Here is a 16,473-nt window from a genome sequence, read left to right as displayed (position 1 = left end):
CCGCCTGTCAGGAGGCTGTCAGCTGGTCGAGCTGCAGCCGAAGAATCGGTTCTTTGTTCGGTCCGAACCGACTGAACCGGCTCTTACGGGCTGTGTTTGCGCGCAAAGATTTGCGCCAGTCCGATCGATCACGTTCCGATTACAGACGGGGGCGGGGCTGCTCGTGAGCGCAGTCCGCTCAACAGTCTGATAAACACACCTGCGCGGCGCCGGTAACCCGAGCCGAAGTGACGCGCATGCGTAGAACGCCGCTTAGCGTAGACATTACCATGGCAACCAGCATCGGGCGAGTCCAACCTGAGCAACACGAGTTTTCAGCGGTGCTGCAGGGGGTTCTCTACTAAAGACAATGGTTCTGTACAGAACCACGAACGCGCAGAGAACCCTTCTGGACGATTAAAGTGTTCTTTGCGTCACGGACTGGTCGAGACTGATGGAGGACGTAACTGCTGTAAATGGTTCTATACGGAACTTTTTTTTTGGAAAAAAAGGTTCTATATAGCACCCAAAATGGTTCTTCTGTTGTTACGATGTCAGGCTGGGCTAACGGTGCGGTATCTTTAGGAGATTCGGTAGATGTGAATGAGATCATTAAGTGATTCATCTTGATTCAACTGATTCATATGATTCAATTGCACACACACACACACACACACACACACACACACACACACACATCTGATCGGGGGGGCGGGGGGGTGCTGGAGCCTATCCCAGCAGTCATCCAGTGGAAGGCAGGATAAAAGGTCGCCAGTCCATCGCAGTGAATCAATTACATTGATTCATAATTGTTTTCCACATAATTTAATCACATGACCAGCACATTTAAGCACATTTACTGTGAATCAGTACATTTGGAAGTAATGAAAGAACAAAACCTGTGCCTTTAAGACTGATATATGTAAATGAGCTCTGTTCTGACTGGCTGCGCCTCATTCAAAAAGCAGGCTGAGGCGGAAACACTCCTTATAACTTCAGCGTGAATGGGCGGGGCTAAACTGCTCTAGGCCTCGCAGGTGGATGTTCGCTTTTATGACATCACAAAAACAGTGAGGCTTAGTGTCCATATGTGGACTGTGTGCACTGAATACAGCGCATTTTGAAATTTGAACAGTTCTATTTTTACTACATAGTCTTTAAAAAAGCAATAAATAGGTTTTCCATAATAAAAGCCCTGCTTTAAATAAAAACAGTGCAGTAGTTTGACTATGTAATTGCCAGTAGAGTTTGTTTGGATGATCAGTCTGCATTTGTGTGATGGGATCCTGTCAAATCCTGAACTCTGGCCAGTGGAAATGCATATTATTGTTTAGTTTGAAGGAACTGTGAATTGTTGCCTGTCTTACAGTGTGTGTCTGTGCTCTGCATGCACTCCTGCGCTCTTATACTCCATCAACTGAATCACTTGTCAGTCACGGGACGTTTGATTCAGCTCGAATGATCTGTTTCAATGAATCAAACGTCCAGTTCAAAGGCAGAAGAGAAAGAGGAAGCTGCAGTCCACAAAGAGAAAATGTGGCAAAGATGTAGCTGTTAAAGGAGAATTCCAACAATTTTTCAAAATTTATGTGTAACTCAGTGTGTGAGGTGTAATCAGAGAGATTCAGAGCAGTTTAGTGTGAACTGGTTCAGACGTCTTTACAGTGGTAGTGATGGGAACCAGACGTCGCCATGACTACAACACAGATATAGACACTTTATTTACCATCCAGAACCAGCAGAGAACCTACACGAGTCTTCTTCAACCTGCTTCTCCTCACACGCTCTGCACTGCAGCCACCACCATGGGCAGTCGAGCTTTTGCAATGTGCATGTTCAGAAGTTGTAAAACAGCCTTAGTGGTCATTACTTCAGTTAAAAGGAACCACAGGGGATGAGAAAAAAGGAAGGCCCAGTCTCAGGCTTTAGCAGAGCTCAGTAACACTGAGATTAATAACCGATCACATTGATTTATCAGTCTACTCAGGCTTTAGCAGAGCTCAGTAACACTGAGATTAATAACCGATCACATTGATTTATCAGTCTACTCAGGCTTTAGCAGAGCTCAGTAACACTGAGATTAATAACTGATCACATTGATTTATCAGTCTACTCAGGCTTTAGCAGAGCTCAGTAACACTGAGATTAATAACTGATCACATTGATTTATCAGTCTACTCAGGCTTTAGCAGAGCTCAGTAACACTGAGATTAATAACTGATCACATTGATTTATCAGTCTACTCAGACTTTAGCAGAGCTCAGTAACGCTGAGATTAATAACCGATCACATTGATTTATCAGTCTACTCAGGCTTTAGCAGAGCTCAGTAACGCTGAGATTAATAACTGATCACATTGATTTATCAGTCTACTCAGGCTTTAGCAGAGCTCAGTAACGCTGAGATTAATAACCGATCACATTGATTTATCAGTCTACTCAGACTTTAGCAGAGCTCAGTAACGCTGAGATTAATAACCGATCACATTGATTTATCAGTCTACTCAGACTTTAGCAGAGCTCAGTAACGCTGAGATTAATAACCGATCACATTGATTTATCAGTCTACTCAGGCTTTAGCAGAGCTCAGTAACGCTGAGATTAATAACCGATCACATTGATTTATCAGTCTACTCAGGCTTTAGCAGAGCTCAGTAACGCTGAGATTAATAACCGATCACATTGATTTATCAGTCTACTCAGGCTTTAGCAGAGCTCAGTAACACTGAGATTAATAACTGATCACATTGATTTATCAGTCTACTCAGGCTTTAGCAGAGCTCAGTAACACTGAGATTAATAACCGATCACATTGATTTATCAGTCTACTCAGACTTTAGCAGAGCTCAGTAACGCTGAGATTAATAACTGATCACATTGATTTATCAGTCTACTCAGGCTTTAGCAGAGCTCAGTAACACTGAGATTAATAACCGATCACATTGATTTATCAGTCTACTTAGACTTTAGCAGAGCTCAGTAACGCTGAGATTAATAACCGATCACATTGATTTATCAGTCTACTCAGACTTTAGCAGAGCTCAGTAACACTGAGATTAATAACCGATCACATTGATTTATCAGTCTACTCAGGCTTTAGCAGAGCTCAGTAACGCTGAGATTAATAACCGATCACATTGATTTATCAGTCTACTCAGACTTTAGCAGAGCTCAGTAACACTGAGATTAATAACTGATCACATTGATTTATCAGTCTACTCAGGCTTTAGCAGAGCTCAGTAACACTGAGATTAATAACCGATCACATTGATTTATCAGTCTACTCAGGCTTTAGCAGAGCTCAGTAACGCTGAGATTAATAACTGATCACATTGATTTATCAGTCTACTCAGGCTTTAGCAGAGCTCAGTAACGCTGAGATTAATAACCGATCACATTGATTTATCAGTCTACTCAGACTTTAGCAGAGCTCAGTAACGCTGAGATTAATAACCGATCACATTGATTTATCAGTCTACTCAGACTTTAGCAGAGCTCAGTAACGCTGAGATTAATAACCGATCACATTGATTTATCAGTCTACTCAGGCTTTAGCAGAGCTCAGTAACGCTGAGATTAATAACTGATCACATTGATTTATCAGTCTACTCAGACTTTAGCAGAGCTCAGTAACGCTGAGATTAATAACCGATCACATTGATTTATCAGTCTACTCAGACTTTAGCAGAGCTCAGTAACGCTGAGATTAATAACCGATCACATTGATTTATCAGTCTACTCAGGCTTTAGCAGAGCTCAGTAACGCTGAGATTAATAACTGATCACATTGATTTATCAGTCTACTTAGACTTTAGCAGAGCTCAGTAACGCTGAGATTAATAACCGATCACATTGATTTATCAGTCTACTCAGACTTTAGCAGAGCTCAGTAACACTGAGATTAATAACCGATCACATTGATTTATCAGTCTACTCAGGCTTTAGCAGAGCTCAGTAACGCTGAGATTAATAACCGATCACATTGATTTATCAGTCTACTCAGGCTTTAGCAGAGCTCAGTAACGCTGAGATTAATAACTGATCACATTGATTTATCAGTCTACTCAGGCTTTAGCAGAGCTCAGTAACGCTGAGATTAATAACCGATCACATTGATTTATCAGTCTACTCAGACTTTAGCAGAGCTCAGTAACGCTGAGATTAATAACTGATCACATTGATTTATCAGTCTACTCAGGCTTTAGCAGAGCTCAGTAACGCTGAGATTAATAACTGATCACATTGATTTATCAGTCTACTCAGGCTTTAGCAGAGCTCAGTAACGCTGAGATTAATAACCGATCATATTGATTTATCAGTCTACTCAGGCTTTAGCAGAGCTCAGTAACACTGAGATTAATAACTGATCACATTGATTTATCAGTCTACTCAGGCTTTAGCAGAGCTCAGTAACGCTGAGATTAATAACTGATCACATTGATTTATCAGTCTACTCAGGCTTTAGCAGAGCTCAGTAACGCTGAGATTAATAACCGATCACATTGATTTATCAGTCTACTCAGACTTTAGCAGAGCTCAGTAACGCTGAGATTAATAACCGATCACATTGATTTATCAGTCTACTCAGGCTTTAGCAGAGCTCAGTAACGCTGAGATTAATAACCGATCACATTGATTTATCAGTCTACTCAGGCTTTAACAGAGCTCAGTAACACTGAGATTAATAACCGATCACATTGATTTATCAGTCTACTCAGACTTTAGCAGAGCTCAGTAACGCTGAGATTAATAACTGATCACATTGATTTATCAGTCTACTCAGGCTTTAGCAGAGCTCAGTAACGCTGAGATTAATAACCGATCACATTGATTTATCAGTCTACTCAGGCTTTAGCAGAGCTCAGTAACGCTGAGATTAATAACCGATCACATTGATTTATCAGTCTACTCAGGCTTTAGCAGAGCTCAGTAACGCTGAGATTAATAACCGATCACATTGATTTATCAGTCTACTCAGACTTTAGCAGAGCTCAGTAACGCTGAGATTAATAACCGATCACATTGATTTATCAGTCTACTCAGGCTTTAGCAGAGCTCAGTAACGCTGAGATTAATAACCGATCACATTGATTTATCAGTCTACTCAGGCTTTAGCAGAGCTCAGTAACGCTGAGATTAATAACTGATCACATTGATTTATCAGTCTACTCAGGCTTTAGCAGAGCTCAGTAACGCTGAGATTAATAACTGATCACATTGATTTATCAGTCTACTCAGACTTTAGCAGAGCTCAGTAACGCTGAGATTAATAACTGATCACATTGATTTATCAGTCTACTCAGACTTCAGCAGAGCTCAGTAACACTGAGATTAATAACCGATCACATTGATTTATCAGTCTACTCAGACTTTAGCAGAGCTCAGTAACGCTGAGATTAATAACTGATCACATTGATTTATCAGTCTACTCAGGCTTTAGCAGAGCTCAGTAACGCTGAGATTAATAACTGATCACATTGATTTATCAGTCTACTTAGACTTTAGCAGAGCTCAGTAACGCTGAGATTAATAACCGATCACATTGATTTATCAGTCTACTCAGACTTTAGCAGAGCTCAGTAACACTGAGATTAATAACTGATCACATTGATTTATCAGTCTACTCAGGCTTTAGCAGAGCTCAGTAACACTGAGATTAATAACTGATCACATTGATTTATCAGTCTACTCAGGCTTTAGCAGAGCTCAGTAACACTGAGATTAATAACTGATCACATTGATTTATCAGTCTACTCAGACTTTAGCAGAGCTCAGTAATGCTGAGATTAATAACTGATCACATTGATTTATCAGTCTACTCAGGCTTTAGCAGAGCTCAGTAACGCTGAGATTAATAACTGATCACATTGATTTATCAGTCTACTCAGACTTTAGCAGAGCTCAGTAACGCTGAGATTAATAACTGATCACATTGATTTATCAGTCTACTCAGGCTTTAGCAGAGCTCAGTAACACTGAGATTAATAACTGATCACATTGATTTATCAGTCTACTCAGGCTTTAGCAGAGCTCAGTAACACTGAGATTAATAACCGATCACATTGATTTATCAGTCTACTCAGACTTTAGCAGAGCTCAGTAACGCTGAGATTAATAACCGATCACATTGATTTATCAGTCTACTCAGACTTTAGCAGAGCTCAGTAACGCTGAGATTAATAACCGATCACATTGATTTATCAGTCTACTCAGGCTTTAGCAGAGCTCAGTAACACTGAGATTAATAACTGATCACATTGATTTATCAGTCTACTCAGGCTTTAGCAGAGCTCAGTAACGCTGAGATTAATAACCGATCACATTGATTTATCAGTCTACTCAGGCTTTAGCAGAGCTCAGTAACGCTGAGATTAATAACCGATCACATTGATTTATCAGTCTACTCAGACTTTAGCAGAGCTCAGTAACGCTGAGATTAATAACCGATCACATTGATTTATCAGTCTACTCAGACTTTAGCAGAGCTCAGTAACGCTGAGATTAATAACCGATCACATTGATTTATCAGTCTACTCAGGCTTTAGCAGCTCAGATTGATGGAGAATTTGCTGTACATGATTGTATATAGAACCCTCTGAAATGGGTTCTCCATAGCACCAAAACAGTTTCTTCTACTGTTACAATGTCAAGCTTGTAACCATAGAAAAACCTTTTTTGGTGCCATGGAGAACCCATTTCAGAGGGTTCTATATACAATCATATACAGCACATTCTCTATCAATCTGAAGAGCCATGTCACCGTGCAAAGGGTTCTTCCATTGTTTCAAGCTTGACATCATAACAGCTGAAGAACACTTTTGGAAGCTGTATAGAACCCGTTTTTGTTTAAACAACCCTCGGAGAACCATCTTTTTTAAGTGCATAGTGTGCAAAAAGGGTAATTTGGCTTGTAAAAATAGTGGAACCCTTTATGGCGTTATACGGAACCCTTTTCAAAAAGGGTTCTGTATAGAACCATCTGCAGCACGTTCTCTATCAATATGAAAACCCTTTAATCATGCAAAACTGTTCATGGTTTTGTGTAGAACCATTTTCTTTACTGTAGAACCCTTGAAGAACCACCTTTTTTAGGAGTGTTCTTTAAAGTGGGCCTGTGTGTCTCATTTGCTGTGTGTGCTTTAAAAACTACAGTTTCTGTTTCACTGATCGTGTCACTTGCTTACGTTTACGCCGCGTCACTGCCCTCTAGTGGCCACATGTAGAAGTAATGTTTCTCTGGCCAAAAGCCAGTTAATGTTTACACCAATCAGGCATAACAGCATTACAGGGTCACTCTGTAGTTCTCTGATACTCTGTTACCCTGTTCTTCAGTGGTCAGGACCCCCGTGGACCCTCACAGAGCAGGTAATAAATTGGTACAGAATTTAAGGTGGACCTGCAATTAACATAGCACTAAATTTAAGGTGGCGCAGAATTTATGGTAGAGCTTCGTTCACGGTAGCACCATCCCCTTTGGATACTGCAGCATCCGTTTCGTAACGTTTTAGCGATATTTTAACAACCATCAACTGTTTTACATCAATTTAACGTTTTAACGTTTTAGGTTTGTTCACGGACTTTTCCTTTCTAGTTTCTTCTGCTCTCGTTTTCATTTAACTTTATAATTAATCTCTTTTCCCGTCTTTTGCATTTGATCTAAATTTTGTCACTGATTCATTTTATTTTAAACAGTTACAAAAAGATGGCTCTTCAAAGGTTCTTTAGTAAAGACACTGGTTCTAAAGCTTAAAAGTCCTTGCGTGATTACATGGTTCTTCAAACTGGTGGAGAACGTGCTTTAGATGGTCCTTTATAGCACCTTTTTGGAAGAGCATCAAAACAATGTGCTGCCATCGCCACGATGTCGAGGTTGTAACAGTGAAAGAACCCTTTTTGGTGCTACACAGAACCTGTGAGGGAGCTTTTTTCAGTGGAGCGGAGCATTTCACACCAAACCACTCTTAATGACTCTGTTTGTTAATATTAATCATAATAATGAGAATAATAGTAATTTTTATTTATGTAGCCCACTTTTCATGACGTCCACTAAAAATGCTTTTTCTGGAGTTTCTAGAACAAAGCAAAACGAATTCGTCATAAAAACAGGTCTAGAAAGAGAAGCCTTAAGGTTCTTCTTAAAAACAGAGATCTAGAACCACTCAGAACAAAACAAAAATTCGTTTTAAAACACGTCTTAAAAGAGAAGTCTTAAAATCCTTTTTAAAAAGAGATGAAGATCCAGAATTCCTTAGAGACTCAGAAAGCTTGTTCTATGATTGTGGACCCAGAACACTAACAGCACGCTCACCCCTAGAACTTAGAACATGGAACTACAAGCAGATGCAAGGATCCAGATCAAAGCAAAACTGTAGCAGAGTCTGAGGAGGTAAAAGATCCTACAAATATACTGGAGCTCAGGCACGTAAACACTTGGGAACCAGAAGTAACGTGAGAAATCGACTCTCTCTCTGACGGGTCACCAGGGCGAAGGCCCTGACACTACACTCTCAGAAATAAGGGTTCTACACTGTCTCAGGGGTGGAACCCTCAAGCCTCCATCTCAGTACCTTCAGTCAGGGAACATAACGGAACCATAATCCACTGAAATGATCTGTTCTAAGCTGGACTGACTCCACACGCCCCGCCCCGCCTCGCCTCCAGGCTTTTACTCTACTGCTCTGTTTTAAAACATTCGGTTATGAAAAGGAACAAATACCAACTTTTCACCTGGAGAACCTGATTTAAGCTCCACAATCAGACCTTAGAACCACTGCTGGAGCTTTGATGTAGACTGATCTCTCTGCTGTACTAAAGCATTTCACCACTGAGCGCCTCGTTATCTTACACCACTTAACAGCTGTGGGTCAATCAAATTAATCAGCTTAATCAAAATAAAGGTGTGTGGGCGAAGAAGAGACCCTTATTAGTCCCACAACGGGGAAATCCCACCTCTGCATTTGTCCCATCTGTGAAGTGAAACATCACATACACACTAGTGAGCACACACACACACTAGGGGGCAGTGAGCACACTTGCCCGGAGCGGTGGGCAGCCCAATCCACGGCGCCCGGGGAGCAGTTGGGGGTTAGGTGTCTTGCTCAAGGACACCTCAGTCATGGACTGTCAGCCCTGGGGATCGAACCGGCCACCTTCTGGTCACAGGGCCAGTTCCCTGACCTCCAGCCCACGACTGCCCCATGGATAGACAGGAGGACAGTTTTGGATGCGCTAAAGAACAGAAAATAGTCATAAATCTAAAAATAATATTTTTATCGGGGCTGTTTTCCCTCAGAAGATGCCCACATGTACACGACCTGCCCCTGACATCTGAAGGGCTCGTCCTCAGTGCATTTAGTTAGAGAACACAACTGTGTTATACTTAAAAAAGACGGTTCTTTAGTAAAGAAAATGGCTCTACATAGAACCATGAACAGTTAAAGGACCATTCGCGTGACTGAAGAGTTCTTTGGGGATCTTCAAACGGATGGAGAATGTGCTGTAGGTGGTTCTATGAGGAACCTTTTTGAAAAGGGTTCTAAACGGACCCAGAAAAGCCTGATACTGTTATTATAGAAACACTTAAAGAACCATTTGTATGATTTAAGGGTTCTTTACATGGTAAAATGGTTCTTCAGACTGATGTGAATGGAGAATATGCTGTAGGTGGTTCTATGTAACACCTTTTTGAAAAGGGTTCTAAATGACACCAAAAATGGTTCTTCTATTGTTACAAGTTTGGCATCGTAATAATAGAAGATCCATTTTTTGGTCCTATAAAAATAGAACCGCAGAGAGCACGTTCTCCATCTCTTCTCCACCTTTTGATCACGCAAAGGGTTATTTGAGTGTGCATGGTTCTAGAACCATTTTCTTTGGTAAAGAACCCTTTTCAGAGGACACCGGCTCCTCTGCCCTGACCTTCGACCTGAGGTCTGTTCTACTGGTATATATGAAGGCTGCTCTGGACTCACCGCGACTGCAGGTAGAGAGGAAACATCTCTCCGTCCGTGGCTCTCGGACATGAAGAAGGGATGTGGAACGGCTCGTCCAGGAAAACGGTCACGTTATGAAGCATCTGATCCAGGGGGCCAAGCATGCGCTGCCCGTTAGCCTAATCGAGTTAGCGGCAGACCAGTCCAGAGGGAGAAGGGCTCGGCCTCACGCTTTCCCTCCAGCCGGACAAAATGGGCATTGACTGCAAACCTGGCCTCACAGAGAGCGGACAGACGGACAGACACTGACCTTCATCACCCGTCCGTGAGCTCACATGAGGCCAGATCAATGCGGTGTGTGGAGATAAAGCAGAACAGCACGTTTACGTTCTAAAGGGCTGAAATCATGAGGAACCCAAAGTTTCCTTGATGTTCGTTGAAATATAATAATAGTTTGATTTAGTAGCAAAGAACAGGGAAGAAACCATGTTTGGTTTTTGGCTAAATCATTTTTACAAATATTTAAGTTGGAATAATCAGATTTTTTATAAAACCCCATTTCCAAAAAAGTTGGGATGCAGTACAAAATGTAAATAAAAACAAAACGCGATGACGTGCAAAGCATTTAAACTTTCACTGTCATAAAATCTTTCACAAAAGACAACAAATCACACGTTGATACTGAAAATTGTATTGTTTTTTTTTTTTATATGTGCCCATTTGGAATTTGATGCCAACAACATGTTTCAAAAAAGTTGGGACGGGACAAAATGCTGGTAAAGCTAAAAAATAATAAAAAAACACCTGGTGGTTGATTGACAGCAGGTCAGTAACATGACTGGGTATAAAGAGCGTCTCAGAGAGGCGGAGTCTTTCAGAAGTAGAGAGGAGGAGGGGTCACCACTCTGAGAAAGGATCAAATTCAATTAATAACAATTTGTCTCTGTGCTTTCACAGCGCGAAATTAGACCTCTGCATTGAACCCATCTGTGCAGTGGAACACCCACATACACACACACTAGTGAATACACACACACTAGTGAACACACACTAGGGGGCAGTGAGCACACTTGCCCGGAGCAGTGGGCAGCCCTATCCACAGCGCCCGGGGAGCAGTTGGGGGTCAGGTGTCTTGCTCAAGGACACCTCAGTCATGGACTGTCAGCCGAGGGAAGTGAACCAGCAACCTTCCGGTCACAGGGCTGGTTCCCTGACCTCCAGCCCACGACTGCACCATCAAATAGAGCAACAAGTCCAGAAGAACGTTCCTCAACATAAAACAGCAAAGAGCTTCTGCTTTCCATCGTCTACGGTGCAGAACATCATTAAAGACTCAGAGAATCTGGAGAAATCTCTGTCTGTGAGGGACGAGGCTGAACACCAGTATCTGCTGGCCGTGATCTTTGGGCCCTCAGGCAGCGCTGCATTAAAAACAGACATGATTCTGTAGTGGAAATCACTGCATGGGCTCAGAAACACTTCTGAAAACCACTGACTGTGAACACAGTTCATCACTGCATCCACAAACGCTGTTAAACTCTAAAACACAAAGAAGAACCCAAATATAAACAGGATCCAGAAACGCTGCCACCTTCTCTGGGCCTGAGCTCATTTAAAATGGACTGAGGGGAAGCGGAAAAGCGTCTCCTCAGTTCCCAAGTGCTCACAGAGCTGTTAAAGAAGAGGAGATGAAGCACAGCGGTAAACAGACCACCGTCCCGACTTTTTTGGAACGTGTTGTTGGCATCAAATTCAAAATGGGAAAATATTTCTCAAAAAACTATAAAATTTCTCAGTTTCAACCTTTGATTTGTTGTTTTTGAAGCCTTTTCATTTAAATATATGGTTTAAAGGATTTGCACATCATTGAATTTTGTTTTTATTTACGTGCTGCACAGCGTCCCAGTTTTTTGCAAATGGGGTTGTACAAGCGACATAAACATCTCTGCTACAAACCATCGCTTGAACTTCCAAAATGGGGGGAGTGCAGTGTTCCAGTTTAGCCCATGGGTGGGTCCACTGTAAGAGACAGAGGGTCAGTTTAATTAACACCTGATAGAAAAATCTGATCAATCAGTGCAAACAGAGTTCATTCAGATCAAATCAGATCAAATCAAATTTATTTGTAGCGCTTTTTACAACTGATGATGTCACAAAGCAGCTTCACAGAATTCCAGTAGAGACAGAGTTTTAACAGGAATGTAAAACCCCCAGGTGAGCAAGCCAGGGGGCGCCAGTGGCAAGGAGAACCTCCCTCAGAACTGAGGAAGAAACCTTGGGAGGAACCAGGCTCATCAGGGGGGACCCGTCCTCCTCTGGTCAGACTACCTACAGAGTTATTATACTACTAATATTAATAGCAGTAATATTAGTAGTAGGAATAGCTGGGAGTCCATGAGAACATCAGTGTAGGGTGGGCAGGTGGTCCAAGGCAGGTGGCAGTAGCTGGGGCGTGGGCAGCTGGTCTGAAGCGGGTAGCAGGAGAGCTTTAAGCTTAATTTAATGTAAGCCGTATATTTTCCAACCTTACTGCATTATATATATATATATATATATATATATATATATATATATATATATATATATATATATATATATTACCATTTATAACGGTGCTTCTCAAACACTGGGCCGAAGACCACAAGTGGGCTGCAAAGCACCCCTTAGTGGTCCTTGGACCGATGCTGAAGGGGCCAAAGGTCCGTAGTGGGCCTATGATGTGATGTCATAAAAATCTGTGAAAAAATAATTGACTTCATAAAAAATAAAGAAATAAATATACATAAACAGCACTGAGAGAAAGTTTTAGGCATCTAAGTAAATGTTTAACCAGCTTCCCTCAGCAGTGAGTTTATCACAATATACATCAGAATAAAGTCGTATTCATAATTCAGATAAACAGAAAAACAATAAACAGTAACAAGAATTTCTCGGGTCCATATTTTTCCTGGACACCTTCACAGCCGCCACAGAGACTCGTTAATATCATCAATTACATCATGAGCTCAATTTACTGAGCACTGATTGGTCAAACCAGGAGCTGCTTTTTAACTACATATAATACTGGGCTGGCGGCACGCTGGCGTGGTGGGTAGCGCTGTCGCCTCACAGCGAGGAGGGCCTGGGCTCGATTCCCCGGCCGGGTGACCAGGTCCTCTCTGTGTGGAGTCTGCATGTTCTCCCCGTGTCTGCGTGGGTTTCCTCCGGGTTCCTCCCACAGTCCAAAGACATGCAGTCAGGCCAATTGGACGTGCTAAATTGCCCCTGGGTGTGAGTGACTGTCTGTGTTTGTCTGTCTGCCCTGCGATGGACTGGCGACCTGTCCAGGGTGTATCCTGCCTTCCGCCCGAAGACTGCTGGGATAGGCTCCAGCTTCCCCCCGCGACCCTGACGGAGAAGCGGCTTAGAAAATGGATGGATGGATGGATGGATGGATAATACTGGGCTTCCTCGAGGAGAGGCTTGGAAATGGGTAAACACACACACCAACATCCAGAACATCACTGTTTATTATATACATCATTAATATTGTATAAATTAACAATTTCTCAGCAAATAAATACAAACTACACAAATAAATAGATTTTGAAAATGAGTCTTGGGTGCCTAAGACTTTCGCACAGTTATATATATATTTAGTGAGTCTTCAGACAGTTAACTACATTAATATAACCACCACAATAACAGTGGTGCACAAAGGCATCTTCATTTTTGTGCCCTATACTGTTACGTAGTGAGAGAAACCCAGACGCTTGCGGATGAGAGAGGGTTTGGTTTAATAGTAAACCAAGCAGCCAAAGCCAAAAGGGACAAAACACAGAGTTCAGGCCAAACTTCAAAACACAAGTCAAAACAACCAGCAGAAGCTGTGTAAGAACTGACCCTGAACGGACTGACGGAGTCTGAGCTGTAACGCTGTGTAAGAACTGACCCTGAACGGACTGACGGAGTCTGAGCTGTAACGCTGTGTAAGAACTGACCCTGAACGGACTGACGGAGTCTGAGCTGTAACGCTGTGTAAGAACTGACCCTGAATGGACTGACGGAGTCTGAGCTGTAACGCTGTGTAAGAACTGACCCTGAACGGACTGACGGAGTCTGAGCTGTAACGCTGTGTAAGAACTGACCCTGAACGGACTGACGGAGTCTGAGCTGTAACGCTGTGTAAGAACTGACCCTGAATGGACTGACGGAGTCTGAGCTGTAACGCTGTGTAAGAACTGACCCTGAACGGACTGACGGAGTCTGAGCTGTAACGCTGTGTAAGAACTGACCCTGAATGGACTGACGGAGTCTGAGCTGTAACGCTGTGTAAGAACTGACCCTGAATGGACTGACGGAGTCTGAGCTGTAACGCTGTGTAAGAACTGACCCTGAATGGACTGACGGAGTCTGAGCTGTAACGCTGTGTAAGAACTGACCCTGAACGGACTGACGGAGTCTGAGCTGTAACGCTGTGTAAGAACTGACCCTGAACGGACTGACGGAGTCTGAGCTGTAACACTGTGTAAGAACTGACCCTGTCACGGACTGACGGAGTCTGAGCTGTAACGCTGTGTAAGAACTTTTAAGAAATTGTCCAGAATCTCTTGGTGCTGAAGCTTTAAGAGTTCCTTTCACTGGAACTAAGGGGCCGAGCCCAACTCCTGAAAAACAACCCCACACCATGATCCCCCCTCCACCAAACTTTACACTCGGCACAATGCAGTCAGACAAGTACCGTCTCCTGGCAACCGCCAAACCCAGACTCGTCCATCGGATTTCCAGACGGAGAAGCGTGATTGGTCACTCCAGAGAACACGTCTCCACTGCTCCAGAGTCCAGTGGCGGCGCTTTACACGCTTTGCATTGCGCTTGGTGATGTAAGGCTTGGATGCAGCTGCTCAGCCATGGAAACCCATTCCATGAAGCTCTCTACGCTGTTCTTGAGCTGATCTGAAGGCCACATGAAGTTTGGAGGTCTGTAGTGATTGACTCTGCAGAAAGTCGGTGACCTCTGCGCACTATGCCCCTCAGCATCCGCTGACCGCTCGGTCATTTTAAGTGGCCGACCACTTCGTGGCTGAGTTGCTGTCGTTCCCAATCGCTTCCACTTTGTTATAATCCCACTGACAGTGGACTGTGGAATATTTAGTAGTGAGGAAATTTCACGACTGGACTTGCTGCACCGGCGGCGTCCGATCACACCAAACCCGCTCTGAGCCTCTGTTTACACCGCACACTCTGAGTTATGGGGAAAGTTGGTGGAGTTTCCCTTTAACTCCGCCCAGCCTGTTTGCACGCAGCGCCCTCTGCTGGCGCGCGGCGTCCTCGCCGCTGGAGCTGGTTAGTTACGCAGTGACGCTGTTCCGTTTCCAAGAGCAACAAACAGCGCAGCTAACGGCTAACGGCTAACAACAAACATCTCTTTACAAGCTCGTCCAGAAACACCCGCTCCGGGTCTCGGGCAGCCGGTTCGGTGCCTTATTGTGCTCGATGGTGTCACATTATTTCAGACCCTGACGTCTTATTTTACTTTCATTCGCAGCCAAACAGCCGCTTTTTATCGCTCTGCCATGGTAAGTATCTGTTAGCCTGGTTAGCCGAGGAGGCTAGCCGCGCTGCTGACCTGTTAATCGATGAGCCAGATCTCCTCATATTAGACAAGCGCACTGAACGCTCTAATCGCAGCTGTGTGTTCTGTTAGCTAGTACCCGCACAGTACCACAGCTCCGTAGTTCGCTAGTTTAGACGCTGATATGGTATAACGTTAAACTCTGGCTTATCTGCTGCACCAGCTACATGGTTCTGTCTAGGCTTCTTCTCTTTACAGCCACGAGTTCTGTATAGAACCCTGTGCATGCACAAATGGTTCTTTGCGTGGTCAGATGGTTCTTCAGATTGATGGAGAACGTGCGGATAAGAAAATCTGATATATGACCATATACGTGGGTCACATACATCATGAAGTGTCAAAACTCTGTGTACATATATGCAGAGGTGTAAAATCCAGATCCAGAAAGTGTAAAAGTCCTTCCCAGGGTTTTGTTCCAACAGCGTGGCTTCTCTAGTTAGATCAAACCAACAGCAGAGCTGTCCAGGCAGTTGAAACAAAATCCTGGGACGGATTTTACTTTCTGGACCTGGATTTTACACCTCTGCATATATGTAAGCGTAAGTATTGGACGTATGTGTTTAATATCTGGAGCGAAAACGTGTCTGTTAGGTGTGTGAACCCATACATGTGTAATATCTGCAGACACAGTTATAATTGCTACTATATTACCTCTTTGCTTTGAAATATTAGATTATTTAAATGTTGAAGTGAACAACGTTTTCACTGATTCCATGTTGTAATGAATTTATTGTGCTTTAGGCTGAAGTTGAACTTCTTTAGGAGTCAAAGAAGATGTCTGGATATTCTTTAAAAAAAAGTATGACCAAAAAACAATGACCTCTATTTCATGTCTGTTAAACAGTCTACATTTAAATTCATATGTATGAAAGTTTGGAAACCCAAATTATGCAGCACAATGCAGGTAAAGAAGAGTAATATATGTCATACATATATGTAGAATATATAT

General features: G+C 42.8%; 1 protein-coding gene across 2 annotated transcripts in view; it reads left to right on the top strand.

Annotated features, from left to right (window-relative positions):
- The first annotated feature begins 15,238 nt into the window (after positions 1-15,238).
- The window catches only part of lztfl1 (leucine zipper transcription factor-like 1), a 19,272-nt gene continuing 18,037 nt past the window's right edge, over positions 15,239-16,473 (top strand). For both annotated transcript variants that reach the window (XM_017723316.2, XM_017723315.2), the window contains exon 1: positions 15,239-15,468. In XM_017723316.2, the coding sequence (XP_017578805.1) occupies positions 15,466-15,468 (3 nt within the window). In that variant the 5' untranslated portion in view covers positions 15,239-15,465. The remainder of the gene's footprint in view (positions 15,469-16,473) is intronic.

Source organism: Pygocentrus nattereri, chromosome 24 (assembly GCF_015220715.1).
Source record: "Pygocentrus nattereri isolate fPygNat1 chromosome 24, fPygNat1.pri, whole genome shotgun sequence".
Lineage (NCBI taxonomy): Eukaryota > Metazoa > Chordata > Actinopteri > Characiformes > Serrasalmidae > Pygocentrus > Pygocentrus nattereri.
The sequence above is the reverse complement of the archived record's forward strand: the minus strand, read 5'-3'. Positions and strand labels throughout refer to the sequence as shown.